Source organism: Artemia franciscana, chromosome 1 (genome assembly GCF_032884065.1).
Source record: "Artemia franciscana chromosome 1, ASM3288406v1, whole genome shotgun sequence".
Classification (NCBI taxonomy): domain Eukaryota; kingdom Metazoa; phylum Arthropoda; class Branchiopoda; order Anostraca; family Artemiidae; genus Artemia; species Artemia franciscana.
Window position 1 is genome coordinate 59,889,836 of NC_088863.1, and position 27,584 is coordinate 59,917,419.

Below are 27,584 nucleotides of genomic sequence, written 5' to 3' on the forward strand. Positions count from 1 at the left end.
AAATTTCAGTTTTAAGTGTTTTGACTACTCCAATAATGAATTTTTGACCATTCTGACGTGTGAGCAATTTCGAGCGGTTTCAAGCTCTTGTCAAAATTTATCTTGATTTGTTTCTGCATAAACATTCGCAAATAATGAAAACCAAAAGAAAAGCTATCTTTCCTGAATCACTAGTGAATGGTTTTTTAGGCGCTTTTAAACTTTCGATTACTTTGGGCAGTGAACCACTCTTTATTAGGTTGCAGCTATTAATTCAGGCCTAATAAAGCTCTTACAAAGCTATTGCTAACGCATAGGTCTTGTACTACACAAACAGAAAACAATTTTTAGAAATTACGAACGTTTTTAATTCTGGCAATATTTGACACAATGGGCATTGAATCTACGTGTAGCCATGACCAGGACCGCCACAACGGTAATCAATAATAACAGAATAAGTGCAGTTAAATAGTTATCCCTTAAATCAAAGCACTTTATAAGAATTACCGAGACTGTCCAGGATGTTGAATTCTTCCAAAACATCCACTAAGTTAATAATTATTCTTCATTATGTCGTTTAAAATGAGACACTTCTTTAGCCATTCGCGTTGAAATACTAATACTTTTCATTACCATTAGAGGTCTAAGCCTATTTGTTGCTGAATTTATTTTATCTATCAAAAGCCGTTTAGCATCGTTTGGTTTAAAGCAGGATTCTGGTGTTTGTCTTCTGAGATTATATTATAAGGTCGAGGTAGAATTACTTTGAAACTTAAATAGTCTCAGGAGCACGACAATAAGTTGCAAGTGCCAAGAAACTCTGTTTTTACTTGTCCATCGTTTTTTTCCTGTTTCCCATACACGATGTGTGCAGTGCAGTTGAGTATTTCGTCTTTTCTTTCGTTTGCATAATTCTCCTCGTGTTCTGCAAGGGACGGGATTGTTGAGCACTCAAAATCTCAAAGGACAATAAAAATGAAATCTATTTTCTAAATTGGTGGAAACTTACTCTACCGTATACGTCTTAAAACATTAGGGAAGAACAAGAATTCAATTTTTCATGAAAAAATCTCCAATTTCTAATCTCGGCATCTCGGGTGACAAGTTTAAAATAAAGAACGCGTGGGAAGACTCATGGAGATACTCTACCAAAGATAAGGCTCAAAAGGAATCCCAGAAAAAAAAAAAAAAAATCCTAGATTTCTTTTTACTTATTTCTACAAATATGCCCTTTTTGACTCGTTTACAGCCCAGTATTCCATATGTGTGCCTTCTTTACCTGTCTAATTGAAAGTCTAATATTTGCAATTTGAAGGGCAAAGTTCAATTTGGAGCTTCCCAAAAGACATCGTCCCTTTCTATCAATTAAAGCAATACTTAAACACACGGAAAGTGAACTTATCAGTACTAAGACCGGTATATCGTATTTCTAATTAAACTCATTACAGCATAAAAGATAGATTTTGCGTATTTTACAAACATCGTGCACAGTCAAATTGTTTTTCAATATTTTCATTCTCTATATGATCAATATTTTACAACTTAACGCCTATTGAACACAAGCCACCTGATCTAAACTAGGGCTGTACCCAAAATTGTGGGGAGAACTTGCATCACAGCTAATTGAATATTACAGGAAACTAAGGCACATGAACTTTTAATCTAAACTAGTTTTTCAGAGTAGGCTAGCCCAGAACAAAATTCCGTATATTATTCTTCAACAAATTATCTTATGAAAAAAACTTTTAATACAAATGTAACATAAATGGTACTACCGCATACAAATTTTAAAGCAGTTTTTCAGATTTCTTTTTCTTTTTATTCTATGACTCTAGCTTAGCTAAAAGGTCATTTTCTTTAAACAAAAAATATTCTTTGTCTTCAACTTCTACTTTGGTTCCACCATATTCTGGAAGTAGGACTTTATCACCGACTTTAACCGTCACTGGTGTATGTTGACCTTGCTGAAAAAGAAAAATAATGAATAAATACTCGAATCCTATATTTACGATGCAGTGTCTGGAAGAAACAAAAGTACATAATAGATTAATGAGTACAAAGGATATTTCAATGGAACTTGACAAAATCTAACAGATAGATTTACGACATCTGATTTACTTCATTATTTTTTACATTTGAAAATAGGGATACTGAGTGGGGAAAGAGGGGTAGAGACAAAGAATTCTTTTCGCCAATTGTTATGTCAGAGACGATATTTATGTATTTGTATATACAAAAAGCCTGTGTTTATCTGACTATTATCTATGAAAGTTCTTAATGTTCTCATTGAGAACGTCTTAATGCTCTGATGTTCTCATTGAAGCAACTCTAATAGCTTCTTTTCCCTACGTGGGTCAGTAGCGACAATTGTATTTGATTATTGATGGTGGTTTTATTTGTTTTTAGTTTACAATTTTTTTTCTTTTTATCTTGTGCTGAGAACACCTAGTTTATAAACAGGCTAAATATCCGCGTTATTTTAGTCTCATCTCTTTTTTCTCTCTACTGGCCACAACTTGGTTTGAGGTTTTTTTTGTGCAGTTTTATCTCTCTTTGTTGTTCACTATTATCTATCCACCTAGACTTCAAAGCTAAACAGTTCAAGCTAAAAACTTGAGCTTACTGTAGGATAATCTTCCGTAACAAAGTTTTCCGCAAAAGAAATAATGTCCTTTTTTGTGCTTAGACCAGTGAATTAAAATATATCTGCTGAAAACTCATGTAACTTTTGAATACACACACACACACACAAAAAAAAAAAAAAAAAAAATGAAACAAGTCATTAGTTAACAGAGTTGGCATTAAAAGTAGAAGTTTTCACAGAAACGACCGTAGAAACTCTGCAAACTCATTTCATAGCTACAGCATATTTGAGAGACATTGAATTTATAAATAGCTAAAACCGCAAAAGAAGAATAATTGCAAAATAGTAGGCGATTTAACCAACCCTGTAATAACTACAAACAAACCAAAACTTGGTCAAAATTACAACGAAGTATATGGTACTTCTTTATGAATGTACGGAAATACTAACTAAAGCCTTCTATGTGTGCACTTCCACTAAAATGACTGCTTAAGAGGCAAAGGATGTATGAATTAAAACCAAACCGGTGGAAGTGATCAAAAACTTAAGAGCCTTGGCTAATTAGACTAGAGCTGGCATTAATTTTTCAGAATAGTATAAAAATGATTCATTTCACTTTTTGATCGATAGCCGATGGTTTCATTGCAACTAAACCCCAGGCAACTGAACTACCGTGAAACTGAACCCTTGTATCACTGAACTCTCATGCAAATCAACCGTCGCGCATACATTGGGTAAAACACAAGTTAGAATTGTTTGCTTTTTAAAGTCATAATATAAATGACTGTCAAGATACTATAGAAAAAGTCTGCTATGTTGTCACAAAAAAAAAAAATCAGACGTCACGAACTCTTAAAACCAGATTTATTTCTCCCCTTTTATGATGTCTGTTAATAGGGGTTCCATCCGCCCTAACACCGTCTAGGCGTTTATCCCCTCTCCCATGGAAAACCATCCCCTGAAAAATACCAACGTGAGGAAAATATAGTTTTTTTGATTTTTTGATTTGAAAAAATTTGATTTTTTTTTCAGTTCTGTTATTTTTTAGTTCAGTAGAGAAGTGTCAGGGAGAGTAGAAGAGAATTTATATGTAAGTTTTACCCCCCCCCCCCCGTTAAAATGCGCTGAGGGTAAATCCTCCAGACCCCTCCCCCCCATCAGAAAACACCTGCACGTAAAATGTCCCCAGGTTTCCCAATAACAAACAGTATCCAAAGTAATCAGAGGACTATCAGCCTCTCTTGCTTAACTACCATTCCCCCCCCCAAATAAACCAAATCAAAATGGGGGGGGGGGGGGGCGGGGTGGTCATTCGATAGAAATTCAGAAGATCTAGTGCATGTTTTAAGAGTTGAAAGTGATTGAAGGACTTCCACTCACATCCTCTTTTTTCTTCAAATACATTCCATGGATAATTTTGAGACGACCAAGATATTTAAATAACTATGCCTTCAGGTTGGCCCCTGGAGCAATTGCTGTAAGTTATGCAAGTTGCTTATAGTTAACATACAAGGAGTTTTTTTTTATCAAGAAAAGAGGACATGTTTGATCCTATAAAAAAACAAATAAAAAAAAAAAAAAAAAAAAAACAAAAAAAAAAAAAAACGATGGAGCATTCAGGTCAAACCTTGAGAAAATGTCAAGAAGAATGCCTAACACAATCAAAAAACATTTTTTTCTTTATTGGTTGTGAAAAGGGAATACCAGCAGTATTTACAACGGCTGATGGTATCAGCCGCCACATCGTCCGGAAAACATCCAGGAGCATCTCAAACTAAATCAAAAGGTACTATGTACATCCAGTTTTACGAGAAGATGTATGTGCAATGCGTCAAGAACAGCTGAGAGTATACACCTGAGGATATGAAGTTTAAACTCTAAGGGCATGTTGAAGGAATGTTGAAAAAAAGACTGGAGCGCAACAAGTCCCCCTCCCATATCTTGCTTAACTGCCATCTCCTCAAAGACACTTGATCAAAATTTTTTATTCAGATTCACAAAGGTCAAATACTTTGAACACATGTTTATTACTTAACGTTCAGGAAGATCTGATTCATCTGAAGAAAAAAGAGAAATAAATCACCTGTAGTGGTTTGTGACATCGGATGTTTTTTTTTGGAAAATTAAAATAACTTTATTATGAATGATCTTGACAGGCGTTTATATCATGACTTTAAGAAACCCACAATTCCAAAAAGGTTGGAAATGAAAAAAATCTAACTTGTATTTTACCCAATAATATTGCCTCATATTTTCAGAATATTGAAACAATGAGTTCAGTGGTTCAGTTAAACGAAGTTCAGTTGCACGCGGGTTCGGTTATACAAGAGTTCAGTTGCACACGGGTTCGGTTATACAAGAGTTCAGTTGCACAATGACTCGGTTACATGGGTTCAATGGCTTCTGGTTCAGTTACCATAGCCTACTGCCCATCCTAAGGCAGAACTATGGTAAATAGGCATAGAGTAAGTGTGAGACTTTCCATGAGACATTTCACCAGAAAATCTTCCGAGAAAATTAGCAGGCACGTACGCATGATTTTTTTTTTTCGGGGGGGGGGGGGGGGGCAAAACCTTCGAAACAGCAGAAATAAAGTAGCAATTTTTTTATTTAGTAGCTAAACAAATGCAAAAAGCACCTACATCAGAAAATACAGATTAACTTCAATCTGTAGTATTGTAGCGGATGGGGGGGGGGAGAAGAAGACTGAAGCCTCAAAAGTACGTTTTAGGCTCACGTTATGTTCATAGCGATTTAGAACCAGTGATTAATCTATTATCTCCCACTGAAATGGAAATTTTAGGGTTAACAGTGCAATATGGGTGTTGTTGGGGTAGTTCTTCTATTGCAAAAACGTCGATTTTAATGAAAAATGATAGTTTCCAAAATTGATCCATTGAAAGCTGTACTTTATCCTGAAAAGGGGGAATAAACACCCTAATATCAAGGATAATTCTAATTTGCTGAGGAAAGCAAACTCTCTTTACGAAAAAAGATAACAGCACAATCGCTAATTACTTCAAAGAGGGTAACAAGTTAGACAGAAAATGAGCTAATAATTGAGCAATGACTTGACCGGATAATTGCATGCTCTAAAATCCAAAAAAGGCTTCACACCTGTATTTAGATTCTTAATAAATGTCCTACTTTTGCCAGAAATCCCAAGAAACCATGGGGAAATTAAACATTTCACAAAATGATGGGGGGCCCCGGGCTCGAAGCCCCCCCCCCTTGTGTACGTGCCAGAAAATTAGCCTATTTCTATGGTGGATTCATCTTGCAACTTTCATTAATATTCCCTTTCTGTAAAGTTTCACAGCTTTACTCACTTCTAATGTTCTCAGGAATAAATTATACCATTGTTATTCTCCATTTTATTAATTCTCTTATCTAGCATTTCATGCAAGCGAAAAATCATCTTTTTCCACCCTCAACAAATCAAAAGAATGGCTTATTTTTAACCGGATTGATAACAAGCAGTTTTTATAAATAATGATTGAACATTATTCCTGAAAACAAGAAAAGGTTACATTTTTTCTTTTCTCTTTATGATCTAACAAACAAAAATAAAGGCAGATTACAACAATTTTTTCATTGTTCTACATAAAAAAAAATTTTAAACTGTTTTTAAGTCATAAGTGAATTTATGACGATTCTTCATTTAAACAGAGATGTTCAAGTTAATTGAAGTTGAAACGACTAAAGAAATGTACACTTACGTTGTTTCTTGCACCTGGGCCAACTGCTACTACTGTGGCTTGTAGAACCTTTTGCTGTGCCTTCTCAGGAATCACAATACCACCCCTGGTCTTGGTAATAGCTTCTGCTTTTTCGACCAAAACACGGTCAAAGAGGGGAATAAGACGCTTCAACGCTCCAGACTGAATAAATATGTCATCAGAATTAATAAAACAAAGCTAAACTGTAACTACTATACTGCCAGTGGATTATGAAGACCTTGAATTCACAATTTTTCTTTAAAAAAACCTCTCAATGTATTGGTTTACAAACACAAAATTGGCATCATAAATCTGAAGTTTTTGGCTCTTAAATACTATATAGCACATTTAGATAAGTACCACTAAAGAATAAAGACCAGTAACCCTTCATCGACGATAATAAGGTTAGTGTTTGTAGTTCTTATTATATTGGCTGTGTTTCACATTCTAATCAGTCTTTTATCGAATTGTAACGCGATCTACAATACATTTATTTATTCATATATCCTGTACGTTTACATTCAGCTTGAAATTATTTATTCTTCTTGATGACTTCTTGATTATAACTAGCTTTTTAGACTCCTCGACATTTTTCCAATAAGTAACTTATGGAACACAGTCACAGGATAAACGAGTTTTTACTAATTATTGTAATATAAAGTGGTCTGAGTTTTCAAATAACCTATAAAAATTATCATTTTCTTAAGTTTTGTTAGTAATATATGATAATTTGGAGTTAATAGGAGAAAAGTTTCCACCTTTTGCCCCTGGAATTACAAAATCTGATAATTTATAATAATTGACAGCATATTCGTGATAATTTGATAGGAGAGACCAGCTATTACACTATGAATGTGACTAATGAAGAAAACCCCAGAGGAGTAAGTTCAACGTATTGTTTTCACAAGTTTTCACGGGATTCACTAAAAACATTCTACAGCCAAGAATTTCCAAAGCAAGTACTTTTATTTACATAGAGGGGGTATTTACATAAACTTATGTGGATATGCTAGAGCATATGATAAAGAAAATCTATCTTTCAACTGTTAAACAATTCGGAGTAACCAACTGTGTATAAGGAGTGACACACTCAATAGTAACCGAAACCCTAAAAAACAAATTTTCAAAGATATCATATATATATATATATATATATATATATATATATATATATATATATATATATATATATATATATATATATATATCAAAAGGATCTGCTTGTTATGATGATTCCAAATATATAAGATTCATTACGTTTAGTTTCATATTCAGCATTATCCGAGAACCCTAGTGTAGAAGTTTCAAGCTCCCATCCGCAAAAATTTCGAATTTTGTATTTTGCAAGAAGAAAGATCATGGATGTGTGTTCATTAATTTGAGGATATCGGGAAAGGTCTGATTTGAACAGACTTAAAGTTCTAATGACCCTTTCAAGTGACCAAAAACACTGGAGGACAGCTAGCCTCCTTTCCACTCCCCCTTTTTTCCTCAAATTCACTCAATCAAAATTTCGAAATAGCCATTTTGTTCAGCATAGTTGAAAGGCCAAATAATAAGGGCTGATAAAGCAAAGGGCTTTGGCATTAAATTCACAGTGAGTGAAAAACAATAGCCTGGACCATTAAATGAGACAAGACCCCCCCCCCAAAAAAAACGGAAACTTGTAAGCGTTAAAAATGATAATTTGTTGGAAGAAAATATTTTTTTTTTGTTCCACCACCTTAACAATTAACAAATCTACAACCCAGACCATCATGTAAAAATAGACCAATAAGGGCAGCTAAAGCAAGGGGCATTGGCAAATTGTCTGAAGTAACGAAAATCCGAAGTAAAGAAGAAAGAAATATGGAGTTAGAAGATAAGCGACAGAGAGAATCAAAACATGTCAAAAATTGAAACTGATACCAATGAGAATACAAATGATGATTCTATGAAACCACATGAACTATCAAACGTGATAAAACCAAGAAAACATCCCAAACAAATTAAATTCACACTAGGTGAAAATCAACAACCTGGACTATCAAATGAGACAAGACTCAAAAATGAAAATTTACAAATGTTAAAAATGATAATTTGCACGAAGAAAAAGAAGTTTTTGTCCCACCACCTGAACAACTAACAAATCAACAACCTGGACCATCATGTAAGACTAGACCAATAAGGGCAGCTAAAGCAAAGGGCATCGACAAATTGTATGAAGTAATAAAATCCAAAATGAAGAAGAAAGATAAATGGGGTTAGAAGATACGCAACAGCGAGAATCAAAACGTGTCAAAATTGAAAATGATAGTGATGAAAATATAAAAGATAGTTCTTTGGAATCACCTGAACTATCAAATGTGGTAAGACAAGAGAACAGCCCAAACAAATTAAATTCATGATGTGTGAAAATCAACACCCTGGACTATAAAATGAGACAACATAAAAAAAGAGAAAATTTATTAATGTTATAAATGATAATTCGTTGGAAGAAAAAGAAGTTTTAGACCTACCACGTGAATAATTGACAAATCTACAACCAGGACCATCATGTAAAATTAGACCAATAATGGCAGCTAAAGCAAAGGGCATTGGCAAATTGTCTGAAGTAATGAAATCTCAAATGAAGAAAAAAGAAAAATGGGGTTAGAAGATAAGCAACAGCAAGAATCAAAACGTGTCAAGATTGAAAATGATAGGTATGATGATTGGGTTTGGTATTTTGACATGGATAAGGTCGTCAGTGCTCACCCTGCTTTTGTATAAAAAAATAAAAAAAAAACTCGGGAATATACGTTTCATGATTATAAAAGACAAGCGAGGGGAAAAGTCTATGTTCAACATTTTATAAAAGCTCCAAGCAAGGAAATAGCTACAACTGTAAACACTAGAATTTATAAGGACGTTAGCCAAGAACCTGATACTGCATGAGCCTCTGTAAAAAAAAATAACAACAACAAAGGTTTGGCGTTACGTATCTCATAATGACAAAGGAGAAGCCAAGGCAAAAGTTAAAGGTTGAATAACAAAAAGAAGTAATTTTAATAAGGTGTTAACTCTAATATTAAGGCAATTTAAAATGTTTCAGGGATTGATTGATGAAATTGAAGCACAGATAAATGTGATTAGAAAACTAGTGAAAGTGAGAATCACAACAGCTAAAGAAAAGGGCACGAAACAAACAATAGCAAGAATCGAATTGTATTGAATCGAATTGCACCATCAGAATCGAATTGCAATGACTGGGCACAAAAACAATCTAAATAGGTCAGGACGGTAAGGAAGAATTAGTATTTTATCATGATGGTTTTAACAAACCTGTGGTGACGTCATAACATCAAGAAGAGGCCCACGTCTGCAGTTAGAAGAGGAGCAACAATGAGAATCTATATATAGAAGCCTGCCTTGTGCCTAGTGCTGAGTTGGTTTGCCAAAAGACCATTTTTATTTCTTGAGTTCATAAATAACTTCTATTGAGCTTTCAAGGATATTTCTCAGCCTAAGCATTCCGTTATATGTAAAAATGTGTTCAGTTAGTCTGGTGAATCTTGATCTCAATCTGACTTTGAGGCCTCCAGGTGATAATTTGTTTGGTAGACCTGATGCTTATCAATTATGTGATGGATTAGACTGGGTATTGGCTGGAAGCAAGTGGTTTAGCCTCAAATGTTCATAAACCTAATCTGTTGGCATTTACTCGAACAAATATCCCATTCTGAAGCATTCAGCATATAAAGAGCTGTATCAGTCTAGCGCGTTTACCAGGATATTAGATTCATATAATGTTTTATGCTAGATTCATCAGGGTAGATTCATACAATGTTAGATTCATCAGGGTTCTAACAAAACAGAACTTTTATTTTGGAATTCCATCAACTTTATAAAGTAGAAAACCTATCCCTCCAAGTGCTTGATGTCCCTAAGTTACTGATAGTCTGAAGGACACGATTATGTTGATGCATTAAAAAAAAGAAGGAAAAAATGTTGCATGCATATTCTATTTTAGGTCAATTGTTCTATGGGTACTAGGTAGGGGAGTAGCTTCAGCCTTTTTATTGGCAGGAGGGAGAGGGGAGTAAGAGGGGTCCATATCTAGATAGTCAAGGGGCATGGGTTATATAATAGTTATTTTCTTCAAATTATGGAGGGGCAAATGCCCCTTTGCCCCCCCCCAAAAAAAGGAAGCTACTAGCACTAGGAAATTTATGAAATTTCTATAAGCAACACCCATCAAATATTTAATATTTTCATTTTACACAGAAAAGCAAGCATGCTTTCCATTAAATAATCTTGGAAGTTCCATTAAGTGTTTCAAGCAACAGTAAACCTGCCATAAACTGCAGTAAATACAACATTAACAGGATAGAAACTGGGTAGCATATTGATTACAATAAAAATTGTTACAAACTAATTTTTACACAGGAAAACTACCTATTTACTTACATACAGTCGGAAGGGGGACCTTGATCCCTATTACAAACATAGGGTGAACTGAATCCTTCATTTGAACTTTGCAGCCCCACACCCATCAATGTGAAATAGTGGCAGATAGTTTTAAAATACCAAAATTTCAGCACTGAATTTCTATCCCCCCCCCATGAATATTCTATCCTAATCAAGAACTACCATTAAATTCAAACAGCTGGAACTGCTTTCTAAAGCATGTTGTTACTTTTGTTGTTCGGTATTCTCTTGCCACTCCTTTTGACAGACATTTGTGTTAAAACTTACTTCTTTAGTCCATAGGAAATTTGTGCTCTAATCAACTTGGAATGCCACTAAGTAGTTTTTCCCTATGACAGATTCATATCTGAGGAAAAAGTTTTATCTTTTTTTTGTGTTACAATTATATCATACCACTATAAGTTACGATTAGATAAAAACAATAACAAAATTAGTTACAAGCAGGAAATTTAACAACAATGATTACTATGTCAATTAAATTCATCATACACATATTACATACAATCCTGAAAAATTTTGATTGGTGACTTTTGGGTGGGCCAAAAGTCACTAACCCTTTTCATTTTCAGAATCTTTTTTATTTCTTGTTTTTTTTTTCAGATCCTGGAAATTAATTATGGAGAAATTCAGTACAATACTATGTACACAAATTGTAAAATTTTACTATCAAAATCAAGGCTCAATAATTCAAACCCAAAGAACTTATCAAAGGCATTTCTAAGTGAGAGATGCTCCTAGTAGGACTACAATTAAGAGCATAGTTAAAAGATTTGAAGACAAAGGAGTTGTAAGTGATCTGCAACAATCTGGAAGACCTAAAGCTGTTTGTACAGATGAAAACAAAGAAAGGATACATGCAAATCTTGAAGAAAATCCAACAACTTTTACCCAAAGACAATCATGGGAACTTGGAATTTCTCAAATATCTTTAAGAAGGGTTATGAAGTCTAAATTTTTATCCATACAAAGTGCAACTCGTCCAAGCATTAAAGCCACAGGACTTTCGGACTAGACTACAGTATGCCATTTGATTACAAGAACTTGCTGAAAAAGAACCAAATTTTTAGGATAAACTAAAAAGAACCAAATTTTTAGGATAAACTAAAAAGAACCAAATTTTTAGGATAAACTAATCATGTCTGATGAAGCCCACTTCCACCTAAATAGGTTTGTCAATAAACAAAACTATCACTTTTGGGCAACAGAAAACCCAAAGCATTAGAGAGAACTTCACCCTGTAAAGTGCACAATAACTTCAAATGAAATTATTGGGCCACACTTTTTTGAATATGATGATGGAAATCCTGAGAATCTGACAGGAGGGAGGTACAGAGCAATACTTCAAAATTTCTTATTACAGGAATTGAAAATCGAGTTGGAACGTGGTTCCAGCAGGATGGAAAAACAGCTCATACTGCAAAAGAAAGCATGCAATTGCTCCAGCAATGTTTTAGTGGAAAAATAATTTCTCAATTTGGTGATGTCAATTGACCATTTTGTTCTCCTGATCTCACTAGCCCATACTTTTTCTCGTGGGGCCATCTAAAGGAAAACATTTTTATCAACAGGCTGCAATCTTAAATGGAGCTAAAGGAAAAAATCACTAGAGAAATAAGCCCAGAAACTTTGGAAAAGGTTATGACAGAGGTAATCAGAAGAGCAGCAATTTTTGAAGCAGAAAATGGAAGGCATATGCAGGATGTTTTTTTTTTCACAGTTAACAATAAAAGTTTCTAAAGCTTACTAAAATTAAATGTGTGATAAGAATAAAATTAAATTTGCGATAGAAAATCAATTTTCATTGCCCTGACTTTATACTAAAATTTCATGCATATAACTGTTAATATAAAAAAAGTTTTTGAAAATTGAAATGGGTCAGTGACTTTTGGGTGTTGAAACTTGTTTAAAAAAAAATTTCTTTTTTAAAAAGACAAGTCATTAATGGCCACATTGTTAACAACTTTTATTATACAAATGTAAATCTCTAAAAAAAATTAATTAAGCTTTATTTTCAGTAAGTGAGTTTTTAAAATTAAACCAATATGGTTTAGATGAACTACATTTGCAGATAATATTTGTGTATTCTGTAAAGCAAGGTTCAATTGCAACTCAAACCCACATCAAATCAATGCCATTCATTTCAACCCTCAACTATGTGGGCCATAGTTTAATTTAACACTGTGCAACTCAATTCCACGAATCTCGCTCCCATTAAACCCAGCCCCTGGACACATGTTTAACTCAACAAATTCAATTCAGTTTAATCCATATTGACACACAATCCCATTCAAAACACACCACATTGACTCACACCATATAACTGGAAAAACATAAAATATACTTAATTATGATAAAAATAAAATACTTTAGAAAAAAATTTGGGCTATATATTTGCACATTAGGGGGGGGGGACTACAGCAGGTCTGCATGCAAAATGTTTTAGCTGTAATTATTCTTATATTATGAAGCAAGAATTGTTTTCTGACTTCACACAGTCCAAATACTTTACCCAGACCCCCCTTAAGTGCAAATATATAGGCTAGCCCAAATTATATATTCCCCATCTCTTCTGTCACTTCTCTATGTCTTGTTGGTTATATAATAGACACTGTACAATTTTGATTGCAAAGGATGCAAGCATGACACAAGAAACTAGCAACTTCTTTATGCCACACAACAGCTTTGGTTGTGAAATAAATTGTAGCTATGCTTCAACTCCCGTCGTTGAAGTTTCATAAGCGTTGCAATGACCTTTTAAATGTGTTTGTATAATTAAAGGAGTGGATGATGTTGATCCAAATTTATTTTTTTTAATTTAGCCATTATCACTCTACTCATCAGCATGATTATAAATTATATCCCCCAAAACCACTGAAAAAAATTGGCCAATTATCTTTTGTTAATAGAGTTGCCAGACCATGGAATGGTTTGCTTTTGGAGGTTGTTGAGGCAGAGAGTGTTCAAAGTTTTAAGAGTGCATTAGTAAAGACGCCTTTTTATTTAGATGCTTTTGTTGTGTAGTGCCGTGTTATTTAGAAGTTTTTGCTGTTTAGTTTGTTGTTGCCAATTTACTTTAGATTAGTATTATGATTTTGTGTTTTTGCAACAAGCATTGATGATTACTGCTATTCGTAATAATAAATAAATAAATATATTTAAGTATTTTGGTTTATGCAAACAAATTTGGGCTGTATATTTACACATTAAGGGGGGTGGGGTAAAGCATAGCATCTATTAAATACAGCAATGGTTAGTTTAAATATTTAATATATGCTATGCTTTACCCCCCCTCCTAATGTGCTAATATATATCCCAAATTTGTTTCTAAACTATTATATATTCATCATATTTTGTTTCATTTCATTAGCATTAATCTAACTTCACTTCCCAAGTGTTTATAATATAACTGATAGGCTAAGTACCATCTTTTCTCATGGTAAGTTGAAAGAAACTAGCAAAAGAAATCAGCTTATAGTGCATCAATACATGAACAACTTGAGTGGTAGGGGGTATATCATACAGGTACCACAATTGCTTTAATTCTTCAGTTATTTCTTATTATTGATCTAGTTTAGTCCAAGTTAGAGATGGAGGTATTTATCAATCATGCATAAAAAAATGGGTGAATATTTGCAGTTCATACAATTGACTTACCAATTAATAATTTTAACAATAAATAATTTTGGCACTGGGAAAACACAGTGTTATTTTGTTGAAAATGACCAAGAAAACAGAATTGAGAAAACAAGGTATTTTGTCAAAAACAACCAATAACTCACTTTCACTGAAAATTTGTCATTTTTAAGAACTCATATAGTACTTAAATTTGAATTTGTAATAGAAGCAATTAATATATTCGTAAACATGGAAAAGGCATTGAGTGGTATGTTCACTTTCTTGGTAATTCAATTATATGAACTGCAAAATATTCACCAAAATATGATATTTTATGAATTTTTAAATTATTTGAAAGATTATTGGATAGAATGTTTGTTTTTGAGCTAGTAGGCCTACAACTTTTTGAGTTTGTAAGTAATTAAATAAGCCTACAAGTTTTCTTAATTGAAAATAATTAGCAACATTCAAAATTCAATGAACAGGAATTATTCTGTAACCTATATGAAAGGGGCTTCCCCTCCTCAAAACCTTACTCTTTATGCTGAGGTTTAAATCTTTGTCAGAACTCTACTTTTCAAAGTAGCCTAGGCCTAATAAAAACTTCAGCTTTGGCAGGAACTTTAAAACTTTAGAAAACAAAACTTTAACAGGGTGTTACAAAGGGGACAGCCATTGTCATATATGGAGCAGACCTAGTTTTAGTTTCACTCATTTAACATTTCTCTAGGCTATAATCTTAAAGCTGCCTGGATTCTGACCATGGTGAACCCTGCACACCCCTATTCATTCTGTTCCACAGGGGTTAAATAAAGAGATGTACTTAAAGGAATGATAGAGCAACAGTAGAATATTTTATAGATTGTTACCTTCTGAGTTGGAGTAGACTAATTCAGCATTATTAGTGCTACTTGAATAGCTTAGCCTACAACTATTCAATCACACAAAAACTCATGCAATGAACATGCCCTAAAGGCTAGGCGTAAAATAAATAAAAGGGCCAATACCACTAAAATTCTAGTTAATTGACTTCTTGCTAACTCGGAAAGGGTCTAGGTTAGGTAAATGAAACTTTCAGGGATGAGTCTACAGGCTAAAGTATGTCCCGGGAAGGTATTTTGAAGTACCTACCTCAACTCCTCCCTCTAGAGGGCCCTGAAATTTGCCTACATGACAGGTTTTTACCTATTGAAATTTTGGCAAAACAACATTTTACCTTAATTTTCAGTTACTAGCTGCAATTTGATTGTAATTCAATTAAGCAGAAAATCTATTTTACAAGGTTTCACCTTTATAAGACACATATTTTTAAAGGTCAGGGCCCTCTAGAGGGAGAAGGAGTGGAGGTAGTTGCTTCAATATACCTTCCCAGGACATACTTTAGCCTGTAGATTCATCCCTGAAAGTTTCATTTTCCTAACCTAAACTCTTTCTGAGACATAAGAAGTCAATTAACTAGAATTTTACCCCAATACCTATTCATTGATGAAATTATTGATAGACTAGTTTTCATAGGCTAATTAGTCTAACTTAAATGGCATCGTTTAGCAACTAAGGTTAGCCTACTGGAAAAAAATTGAAAATAGGGCCTAGTCTGAATCAATATTCATGAATAAATCGAAGTAGTCTACATAGGTCTAGACTATTGTTTGGAGAACTCACCATTTTGTAGTTGCTAAAATTTTTTAACAGATTGAGTTCAATACCAAACTGGATCTGGATGCCGACTATCTATTGATTGATGCAACACAACTACAATCAGAAGAAAGAAAAATCAGCTGAGAATCTGTTTTTCAGTCCGCGTGGTTTTCTTCTAGAAATTTCCAGCACCAATAAGTTATGTAAAAATACTCTTTCTATTCAGTTACATCATTTTCTTTTACCAGTTCTCATATTGGTTCTGTGCTTATAGGTTACCAGCTTAGGTTTGTACTTTTACACGTAGCCTAGGATATTAGTCGTATTTAAAATAATAGGCTATGGCATATAAGTTGAGGTTGAGGGGAAGTTTGCTGGCTCACTTTTCAGAAAGTAATTTCTTAATCTGAATGCTACAGGTAGCCTAAACTTGATCTTTTGAGATTTTAGAACAATATTTTTCAGGGTCCTGTTCTCTTAATGAGCATGTAGGTTGGCAAAGCTAGTGGAAGTCCATCCATTCCAAATCAGGGGCAGATGTAGAGCAAAATCTTGGGGGGGGGGTGTAACAAGGGCGCCAATAGGTAAAATTTCGGTGGAGGGTAATGTGATAAAGGTGCCAATAATTGACAAACTTATCCTAAAATAAGATAAAAACAAGGAATGAGGGTGCTGGATCCTCACCTGTCCCAAATCTTTTGCCCTTGCATCCTGTGACTGTACCTGATCTCACTAATAGAGGAGCTGGGTGCAACTGTCACTGCCAATTTTGCTAACAAATCACTGCAACATCTAGCTTTCTAAGGCCAGCGTATGATAAAATTCTAGTTTAGTGACTTTTGGCTATCTTGGAAAGGGGTTAGGCTAGGAAAATGAAATTTTTGGGGTTAAGTCTACAGGCTAAAGTATATCTTGGGAAGATAATTTAAATTACCCACCTCCACTCCTTCTCCCTCTACAGGGTCCTGAAATTTGCCTATATGACATTTAGCCTATATAGAATTCATGCAGTGAAAATGCCCTATAGACTAGGTGTAAAATAAGCAATAGGGCCAATACCTATTCATTGATGAAATTAATGATAGGCTAGTTTTCATAGGCTATTTAGTCTAACTTGCCCTATATGACATTGTTAATTAGCCTACTTCAGTCTTGGAATAATTGGAATTTGTCTAAGATGATTTTGACAAAACAACATTTTACCATAGATATTTTTACAACATAACTAACATAAATATTTTTTTTTCTTCAGAATTTAGGGAATATATTTGCATATTTTTAAAACCTTATAAATTGAGATTGAGCAAAGTTGTGAAGCTGAAAACAATTTATTGTACTTCATTCAAGCAGAAGACCTATTTTGCAAGGTTTTACTTTCATAACACACATACTTTTAAAGGTCAGGACCCTCTAGAGGGAGAGGGAGTAGAGGTAGGTACTTCAAAATACCTTCTTGGGACATACTTTAGCCTGTAGACCCATCCCTGAAAGTTTTATTCTCCTAACCTAGCCCCTTTCCAAGATTCCAAGAAGTCACTATACATGAATTTTACCTGTTCCCATTTCCCTTAAATCTCTCCTTAAGACATCCTGCTGCATGATTTTGGCATGACCTGCTTTTTTTTCCCCTAGAAGGTTGGCTGTTGAGGACAATCTGGCAATCTGTCATTCTCTATTACAAGAACATTTTCTAACCCTTTCATCCTTTCTCTCATAGCCTTAGAAAGATAGATTAAACCACACTAGGCTACTTGGTGCAATTTGAGATACAGTCAGTCAGTTGGGTATCCAAATCAATCCATAGGCTAGGTGACTTTCTAGAAACATCTAGCAACTCCCCTGCCTTTCAGAGCACTTATGCTTGACCTCTGCCATCCCTGTAAATTTCAATATTCTGATTTTGGTTTGCAGATAGGCTATCTTTCTATTCTTCCAAGATTTTCAACTGTGAAAAACACCCTCTGCTTTCACTAGACCTGCATCTTAACTGCATTCACAATCTCTTCTAATAATAGGCCTACTACTATGGTAAGTGAAGCTGTCCACTTGAAACTTCAAACTTGTTGTTTCTTAACATCACTTCTTCACCCTCACTCTTTGCTAGTCTTAGTCTTTTTGGCATTTATTTTCAAACCTACTCTTGCACCCTGAAGTTGTAAACCTACTTTATTCATTTTTTCTTGCATTTCCATCTAGGATGCTTAGATTATCAATATAATCTGTGCCCAGGAGAGTTTTAACTACTTGCCAGCATTAAGGACAAGTCTTGTGAATGCTGGTCACTGATCTTAATAGCTCAACTTTTTAGGTGCATCCATTTCATTCTATGTTCTCCCATTGCCTTTGTTGTGCTCTTTAGGATGAAGTCCATCAGTTTAGATTTGTTTTTTTTTTTTTGTGATAGATTCAATTTAGATTGCTTAGATTTTTTGGAAATAAGGAGAAATTTGCTCTTGCCAGTGTTATATTATAAACCCCATAATTAAGCCAAAGAGATAGATCAGGTGAGTCAGCTTGAATAAAATTGAACTTTTTTTTATGTAGATCTATCAACTTTTCATTGTCTACATGTAAAATAACAGAGTTCCACATTGGTGAAACTTTGTTTCAACATAAAAACATCCACAAATTCTCATGGAACTTGCTGGATGGTTGAACCCATAATCAGATATACCATATTGTGATAAACAAAAAGTGGAAGTCAAGTCTCCAGTATTTTAGGGACCACAAAGGAGTCAATGTTGCCTCAGACCATGCCTTGATGATTGCAAAACTGTCCTTCAAGCTGAAATCCACACAGAAGTCAGAATCCAAAGAAAAGCCCACCTATGATTCAGAAAAACTCAAATGCAACAGTTTGTCATAACTTCAAATTCCAGCTTACAAACAGGTTTGAGAGCTTGGCCCTAGATTTCAACAATGAGGGCACTGTGGAGTCATTCTTGAACACCCTAAAAGAAGCCTATAATCAGAGAACACTAGAAATGCTTGGACACAAAAAATACCCAAAGATACATGGTTATCCAATCAGACATGGATCATCATTGAAGAGCATCAGAAATTAAAACAATGTCTTCTAAACAGTAGAGATAACTGTGACAAAGTCTTGAGAAATCATTTATGCTGACATCAAGACAAGCTAGTGAAGAAGAGTGCTAGGGGAGATAAACAGAACTTCCTTGAAAAGAAGACAGCTACAGCAGAAGAAGCAGCCAAACTAGAAATCAAGAGCTGTTTAAAAAATTACCAGTGAAATCATTGGGAAACAATGTAACCTAAATGGGCCAGTTAAAGGTGAAAATGGCAAAGTGGTTGCAGCCCCTGATGAAATCTCTGAAGTTTGGGCTGTACATTTTGAGAAAGTCCTCAACAGACCTAACCCTCTGAACACAGCATACACCCCTACAACCTCAAACTATGATATCTGGAGGGGAATCAGCCTCCTTTCTATCCTGGGGAAACTATTCTCACAACAGTGCTAGATAAGCACTTGAGAGATGAACAGCATGGCTATCACCCATCTTGCTCATGCTCAGACATTATATATGTCCTGTGCATGTTGATTGAAGAAGCAACAAATGAAGGCAAAAGATTTATCTTGTCTTTGTGGATTTTGAAAAAGCCTTTGACTCAATACATCAAGAGTTGCTGTGGAAAATCCTCCAACACTGGTATTCCAGATAAACTGGTATCCCAGATCATTGCACTCTACAAAAACACAGAGTGCTGCATTCAGACCCATAAAGAAAATGCAAGGTATTTCAGTATCATTTCTGGGGTCAAGCAGGGATGTGTCCTCTCCCCTCTGCTTTTTGTCCTTGTTATTGTTTATGTGCTCCAAGATTGCACAGGGCTCGGGATCCAAATATGCTATAATAAACGACTAGCAGATCTTGATTTTGCTGACAACATCACCCTGATTAAGGCAAACAATGAAAGGCTCCAAGAGCTTCTTGATGTCATACAAGAGAAAAAAAAGTCTTTTGAGACTGAAGATTAGTTTGGACAAGACAAAAAGCATGGCAATGAGCGACTCACCACTGGGCATAAAGCACAGGGACAGTTTAACAGAGCAGGTATTGGAATTCAGATAGGCCTACCTCAGAAGTACAGTTGAACAAATGGGATCAAGTAAAAAGGAGGTACAGTCTAAGATTGAAAAGCTAGTGGAGCTTTTAATTGACTAAAGCAATCTGGGCAATCAAAAAAGTACTCGCTGAAACTAAAATTGAGGCTGTTCAACAGTAATGTCCTCTCTGCCCTCCTCTTTAGCTGTGAATGCTGGAAACTGAAACAGCAGCAAGAAAAGAGGATTCTCGCTTTCAAGAACAACTGTCTTTGCAGAATACTCAATATTAACTGGAGGGACCACATAACTAACAAGAAAGTTTGTTCTATCACAGATGAGGCCCTGGTAGGTTGAGCAGATAAATAAAATGAGTATTGTTTATTAGGAAAGATCACTTTGAAAGATAGAAAACTTAAATTTATCCAGCCACAGAAAAACAGTCCTCATAGATTTTTAATCTAAGCATGGTCCTATGATCGTGTTGGAGTGGGGTTGGAGGGGAAATCTTCATTCAAAATTGAAACTGAATTTTAAGAAAAATTATTACTACAGGCAATATTATGACATCAATAGCAGAAACTAATAAATGATGCCATTTAAATATTCATTGTGTCCTTTTTGTCCAGAGCCCCATAAAGATTAGAATTAGCTTTTGCTAATAGTAATACCATATATATATTTTTTTAACTGGAGACCTCACCAATTATTCTGAAAAGATTGATGTATTTTGGACTTGAAGCTTATTGAGCATAAATGGTTCACTAGAAGCTTAATATGCTGAGGCTCTCATAAATAATGAACACCAAGTGGTGCTTGCCATGCGTGGCGGAACTGTGCCAAGGATTTTGGAGACTGTCCTGCCAACAGTGGCAAAACTGTGCAGCGCACATGGCGTTCCAAGATATATACCAGGTGATGGGAAGTCTGAGCCTTACACACTTTTTCATAATTTTAAGTGCATTGCTCTATAGTTATTTGATGACACAGTTCTCACCAGATACCTAAAGTTTTACCACTTATTGATCCCCATTTGAATAGATCTTGGTTTTAATTAGACAGTTGTGGTCTAATACAAGCTGTCTGCTTAAAATTCTTGATGTTCATTTTTCAAAAATCATTCAACAAAAACAAGAAATTTCTGGTAAATAGTTATTAAGAAGCTTTGTCTCTATGTAAAGTACTTTCAATTTTCCAGATTTTAACAAGATGCATCGTTTGTCTAGTATTCTTCGCCAAACTGTTTCCAAGCCCTCCCATTCAATATCTAGATACTATGCCAAAGATGTCAGGTTTGGTGGAGAGGTCAGAGCTGCTATGCTTCAAGGTGTTGATGTTCTAGCTGATGCAGTAGCAGTAACCATGGGGCCAAAGGTAAGGCTAGAAACAAATAACTGGTGTCATTTATTTTTGCAATGGCTTATTTGTATGAATTTCTTTTTTTTTTAATTTTAACGACTTCAGATTAAAGAATCAATGGAATTATTTTCAAATTGAAATTTAAAGGGAGCATTAGATTAAAAAAATCGTGAATTACTGGGATTTACTTTTGTACACAATATACTACACCCAAGGTGTATAAGTTTCCCCCAAAACTCAAGTGACATCTAAATTCTACAAGGAAATCCTGGAAACCTTGGAGAACACTTACAGCAGAGAGATTAGGATGAAAATTGGTGGGAGGAATGAAAACATGTCCAAGATACGTGACTTACACGTGACTGGATCCGCTCTCTTTGGTGGAGTTGGGGGGGGGGGGTAATTCGGAAAAATTAGAAAAAATGAGGTATTTGTAATTTACGAATGGGTAATCAGATCTTAGTGAAAAATAATATTTAGAAGGATTTTGTGCTTTAGAGCTCTTATTTTAAATCCCGACTAGATCCGGTGATATTGGTGGGAGTTGGAGGGGGAAACCGGAATTCTTGGAAAACGTGAAAATTGAAGTATCCTTATCTTACGAATGGGTGATCAGATCTTAATGAAACTTGATATATAGAAGGATCTTATGTCTCAGATGCTCCATTTTCAATTCGAATTTCATCCGGGGACATAAGGGGTTGGAGGGGGAAAACAGAAATCTTGGGAAACGCTTAGAGTGGTAAGATCAGGATGAAACTTGATGTGAAGAATAAGCATAAGTTATAGATACATGATTGACATAATTGGAACGGATCTGTTCACCTTGGAGGAGCTGGGGGGTGTTGATTTGGAAAAATTGAGGAATTTTTAACTTAAGAACAGGTGACCGGATCTTAATGAAATTTGATAATTAGAAGGAACTCATGTCTCAGAGCTCTTCAAATCCAGACCAGATCTGTTGACATTGGGGGGAGTTGGAGGGGAAAACCGGAAATCTTGGAAAACGTTTAGAGTAGAGAAATCGGGATGAAACTTGGTGGGTAGAATAAGCAAATGTCGTAGATACGTGATTGACGTTTCTGTACTGGATCCACTCTCTTTGGGGGAGTTAGGGGGTGGGGTTCAGTGCTTTGGCGAGTTTGGTGCTTCTGGACGTGCTAGGACGATGGAGATTGGTAGGCGTGTCCGGGAGCTGCACAAATTGACTTTATAAAGTCGTTTTCTTTGATTAGACCATCTGGGGGACTGAAGGGAGAGGAAAAAGTAGAAAAAACTAGGTATTTATAACTTACGAGTGGGTGATCAGATCTTAATGAATTTTGGTATTTAGAAGGACCTCGTGACTCAGGGCTCTTATTTTAAATCCTGACCAGCATTAAGCCTCTGATTTTCCTTTTAAAGCAATCTATTGATTCTTAGAATTTTGCTAGAGCTCTTACCATATGAGCTCTTGGCTTGTCCAGCCTCGTCAAAAGTGCCATATGAGCTCTTAGGTATTGTTAAGATAGCTTCCTTTAAGTCTTTGAGGTTACTTTAACAAGGGCTCTCAACCTTTAATATAAAATTAAAAGGGTTATTTCTTTTAAGGGACGTAATGTTATCATCGAATAATCTTGGGGTAGCTTCCTTTAAGTCTTTGAGGTTACTTTAACAAGGGCTCTCAACCTTTAATATAAAATTAAAACGGTTATTTCTTTTAAGGGACGTAATGTTATCATCGAACAATCTTGGGGTAGTCCTAAAATCACAAAAGATGGCGTAACAGTAGCCAAAGCTATTGAATTAAAGGACAAATTTCAAAACATTGGTGCTAAATTAGTCCAAGACGTTGCCAACAACACTAATGAAGAGGCTGGTGATGGAACCACTGCAGCTACAGTTTTAGCCAGGGCAATTGCCAAGGAAGGCTTTGAAAAAATCAGTAAGGGTGCCAATCCTGTTGAGATCAGGAAAGGTAAGAAATTATTCCTTTTTTTATAATTTGGGTTGCAAGTGGACGATTATGCGAAAATAATCATTTTGTTACTGAATACTAAAACAAAGACTGAAACAAATTTCACTAAAACCTTTTAGACACAAAAATCATCAGAAGATTGCTGCATTATGATAAAATTGCTGAATCTCAAAGAAATGCCTTGTGGTTTGAAAATTATTTCGCAAAATTCCACGTTTTCAGCTGTAATTGCCTAATTGTTTCTTCAGTTTATAGAAACGGGGAACATTAAGAAAGGCTTTATATACAGATGACGTACACAGTATACAGTATTTTGTATACAGATGACGAATCTTTAAATAGAGAATTTTTATAGAAGAATAATTGACCTTAGAAAATGAAAGTTATCTTATTTATCTAGTGAGAAGTATGGTTGATTTATATTATTGATAGCTCATCCCAAGTACATATGTTTTCAGTTCATTAAATCCTATTGTTAATTTAGCACCCTGTCATGCCAAGAAAACTTCAATTTCACTGCTTCCTTGAAGAAGGTTCATCACTAAATGTATATTTGTACAATGGCTGACGTAAAAATATGTTCTACCAAGCAAAAAATATTTTTACCTATTAGCGTAACTTTGAAAATATAGGGTTTCAGGCGAATAGCTAAGTCTGTGGTAGATCCCTTTTCCCTCTAGTGATTATCAAAGAAGAAGGAAAGCCCAGAATCTATATTTAATTGACATTGATATGGCGCTCTCTAGTATTGTAATTATTTCTATTTGTCATGTTTAAAGTCATCGTGAATGCTGCTTAATTTTCCGAAAATTAATCGGGCATGTAGGACAGATGAGCGTGCAAAAACCTTTCAATTAATTTTTTCCCTGCACAAGTTCTTCTAAATGATGAGTCTGATCTATGCCTAACTTATTACCTTAAAAATGTTGTGAATATTAAGAAAGAGGAATTTTAGTAAAGTTAATATTTCTAATCTCAAAACTAAGTTGTCTGGAATCGATTGGAATTATATTCTGGAATTGAAGTGCCTTAAAGCGTCTACAGTGATGTCCTCGAAAAATTTCCAAAATATTTTAAATGAAGAATGTCCATTCGTGTCCCAGAAGTACAATACGCTGGAAGTAAAAACGAGTAAAATGCCCATTTTTATTCGATCTGTATTTCGTCTATATTTGTTACATCTGTAGATGTAACGTTGTCACTTGCTGCCATTAGATCTTGGCTCTGAACGTTGCTCATGCAATGCTTCGGCAACTAAAAAATTAATTTTTTATGAAAGAAGCTCTTGTGTAGTTATCATTTTTATTATTTTGTTGTAATCATTTGTTAGGATTGGATAAGATCTTTCTGCATTTCTTGTCCACCATTGACTGATAAATGATAGTGTTTAGTTAATATTGTCTCGAATGGATGTGTATTGGCGGTAGTTTGGAGTGACATGTCAATGTTGTTTCTTTTTAATGTACTTTAGGCATGAGCAATTCTTTTTTCAGTGATAAGGTGTATTGTTTTTTTTTTTTATTGTTTTGTTCTTGCTCAGTATTATACGAGCTCTGCTCCCCGCCAACGAAAAAATGTAAAATTTCTTGGCTTATTGTTATTCCTGATAAAAAAAAACCATGAACCTTGAAAGGAGGAAAGAAAACATATGCAATATTCTCAAACTTTCAAGGATGCCCTGTAATCATTGTTTAAACCCCAGCGCAGCAATACACTAATGGAATACGGAAGTTGCAGACAGTTTTCTAATAAGAATAAAATACTGCCTTGCCCATAACTTTAAACTCAATATTTTTTTTGGGGGGGGGGGGAGTTGATATCCATCAACAGGGATGGTGTTCGCTTCGAAATTAAAACTAAAATTTTAAGAATCTGGATTAACATGCTTTGTTTTATGGTAATTTGTCTCACCATTGTTAGCTTTTGCACAAAATATTATGTATTTAATTTACTGATGCAAAGCCAGGGACCAACTGGTTTTCTCACTATGAGATTTTTCTTATAATAATAAAATATAATTATGGACAAAATGCAGATATATACATGACTGAAACTGGAAATAGTTGCCAAAGTAAAAAAAAAAAAATAATTGTACATGCGATTTAACAGAAATGTGTTTTATTTGGAGAGCTTTTTTCCCCCAAAATTTCCTTATCAACCTCTATCAAATAATATAAGAATAATACGCTTTTTCTTACTTGTAATGACACATCAACCAGTCCCTTAAAAAAAACAATGGTCTTTCATTGGTTTTTGCATATCCAGCTACATTTGCAAGTCAATTGGATTATGAATTATAATTTAGTTTATAATCTTACATGATAAACCTGCAAAAAAGAGGAATACTACTGCTGAAAACAATTCATAGTGGCCAAAAGTTGCACCGGGCCAACATGCGGAAGCTGAAAATCGATTTTTTTTTTTTTTTTTTTGCTATATTTACATCAAAGGTCGATATGAAGGGCCTACCCTGTCCATGCGAAAGGCCTTGCGGCTGACAGTTTTGAACCCCAGTCTACATAATTTTCACGTGTGGTAACCTGGAGTGCTGGGATCCCTTCTCCGAAAAATTAACTCGAAGAATCACCTTTTGCTTTGGAATATATAGTGTGAAATTGCTCTTATGCACCTCCCCTCCAATTCTTCCATATTAGAAGTACCCCGGTCGCTCTAGAAATGGAATGGATTTTAAATGAAAATAATCCTTCTAACACCTTTCCTGGGTTGTTTTATGCTTTTCTAATGCTTCAGTTCGGATTTGGTTAATCAACTCTTAGCAAGCATTTCCTTCTAACTTCTTATCTCTTTTATTTATATATATATATATATATATATATATATATATATATATATATATATATATATATATTTATGTATATATGTATAAAAGGCCAGTTCGTGCGTTGGAATAGCTCTTCACTTTAACTCATTTTATGGCCTTTTTTGCTTAACTTTTTGTTAGCTAAAGCCAAGTAAAAGCCGTTCCTTTTCTGACATCTAACTGAAATATATAAATCACTAGTTTAGATAGAACATAACAGCTCTGGTAGAAGTGCAATAAGTTATTAATTCTTTTCACTCTTCATAGGAGTTATGATGGCAGTTGAAACAGTTGTGAACCACTTAAAAACGATGTCAAGGACAGTATCAACTCCCGAAGAAATTGCTCAGGTCGCAACTATATCCGCTAATGGTGATACTAGTGTTGGCCAACTGATCTCTGATGCAATGAAAAAAGTAGGGAAAGATGGTGTTATCACAGTTAAAGATGGCAAGACCCTAGTTGACGAATTAGAAGTCATCGAGGGAATGAAATTTGATCGAGGATATATTTCACCATACTTTATCAACACAACCAAAGGCATGTATCGTTCTTCTTTTTTTCTTCTTTTTTTTGCTCGCAACAAGGTTTTTAACAGTACATCAGCTGCTTTCTATTTCTATGAAAACTGTAGCTTTTATTCTTGCTGTAATTGAAATTCTTGTGTTAAATGCAAAATGTAATGATGTAGCTGTTCGTCTTTTGTCAGTTTTTTTATTATCATTAATATTATTATTCTAATGTACAAGATAAACACCTTACAATTTCTTATTGAAGGCTTATCTCCGATCCAACTAATGAGAATTAGCCTGGATGAGTTCGCTTTGCAAAATTTTTGCCTAAGTGAAACTCAATTTCATTTAAAATGATTAAAACTTTGTATGTGCAATTTCATACAATTTTGATCAATCGGTTAGTGTAATATTTTATCGATTAAGGTCAAGATATATATATATATATATATATATATATATATATATATATATATATATATATATATATATATATATATATATATATATATATATATATTCTAGAATATATATATATATTCTCTGTGGCGCTTCGCACCACCCGAACACCTAGTCGGTGGGGGCGCTTCGTGCCCCCCCCCCGCGCGTAAGTCGTTACGCGCCATTGTAGTTTTGTCCCACCTGTGACTATTGATTTATATATATATATATATATATATATATATATATATATATATATATATATATATATATATATATATATATATTTAACTACGTAAAACTTGCGAATATACAACATTCTTCAATGTCCCATTGTCTGTGCATATAAATAGATTGTCAGGTTTACCGACTATTGAACATGCAACATATAATTGTCCATGGCAAAAACAATCCGTATTCAGATCTATACCTCATGATCCTAAT

At 34.5% G+C, this 27,584-nt stretch overlaps 2 protein-coding genes across 3 annotated transcripts in view; one reads left to right on the plus strand and one right to left on the minus strand.

Moving 5' to 3' along the window:
* Window positions 1-1,704: 1,704 nt before the first annotated feature.
* LOC136032113 (10 kDa heat shock protein, mitochondrial-like) lies at window positions 1,705-16,163 on the minus strand. Its single transcript, XM_065712280.1, has 3 exons — window positions 16,009-16,163; window positions 6,283-6,444; window positions 1,705-1,943 (listed from the first exon to the last, which is right to left on the minus strand). Exons 1-3 carry the CDS (start codon window positions 16,009-16,011, stop codon window positions 1,803-1,805), a joined length of 306 nt encoding a protein of 101 aa, XP_065568352.1. The 5' UTR covers window positions 16,012-16,163; the 3' UTR covers window positions 1,705-1,802.
* The window catches only part of LOC136032104 (heat shock protein 60A-like), a 30,314-nt gene continuing 18,814 nt past the window's right edge, over window positions 16,085-27,584 (plus strand). The window contains exons 1-4 of one of the 2 annotated variants that reach the window (XM_065712256.1): window positions 16,085-16,187; window positions 21,249-21,424; window positions 23,114-23,366; window positions 26,455-26,727. In XM_065712256.1, coding sequence (XP_065568328.1) covers window positions 16,088-16,187; window positions 21,249-21,424; window positions 23,114-23,366; window positions 26,455-26,727 — 802 coding nt within the window. In that variant the 5' untranslated portion in view covers window positions 16,085-16,087. Of the gene's footprint in view, window positions 16,272-21,248; window positions 21,425-23,113; window positions 23,367-26,454; window positions 26,728-27,584 lie in introns of both variants that reach the window. The other variant, XM_065712267.1, reaches the window with a different exon arrangement.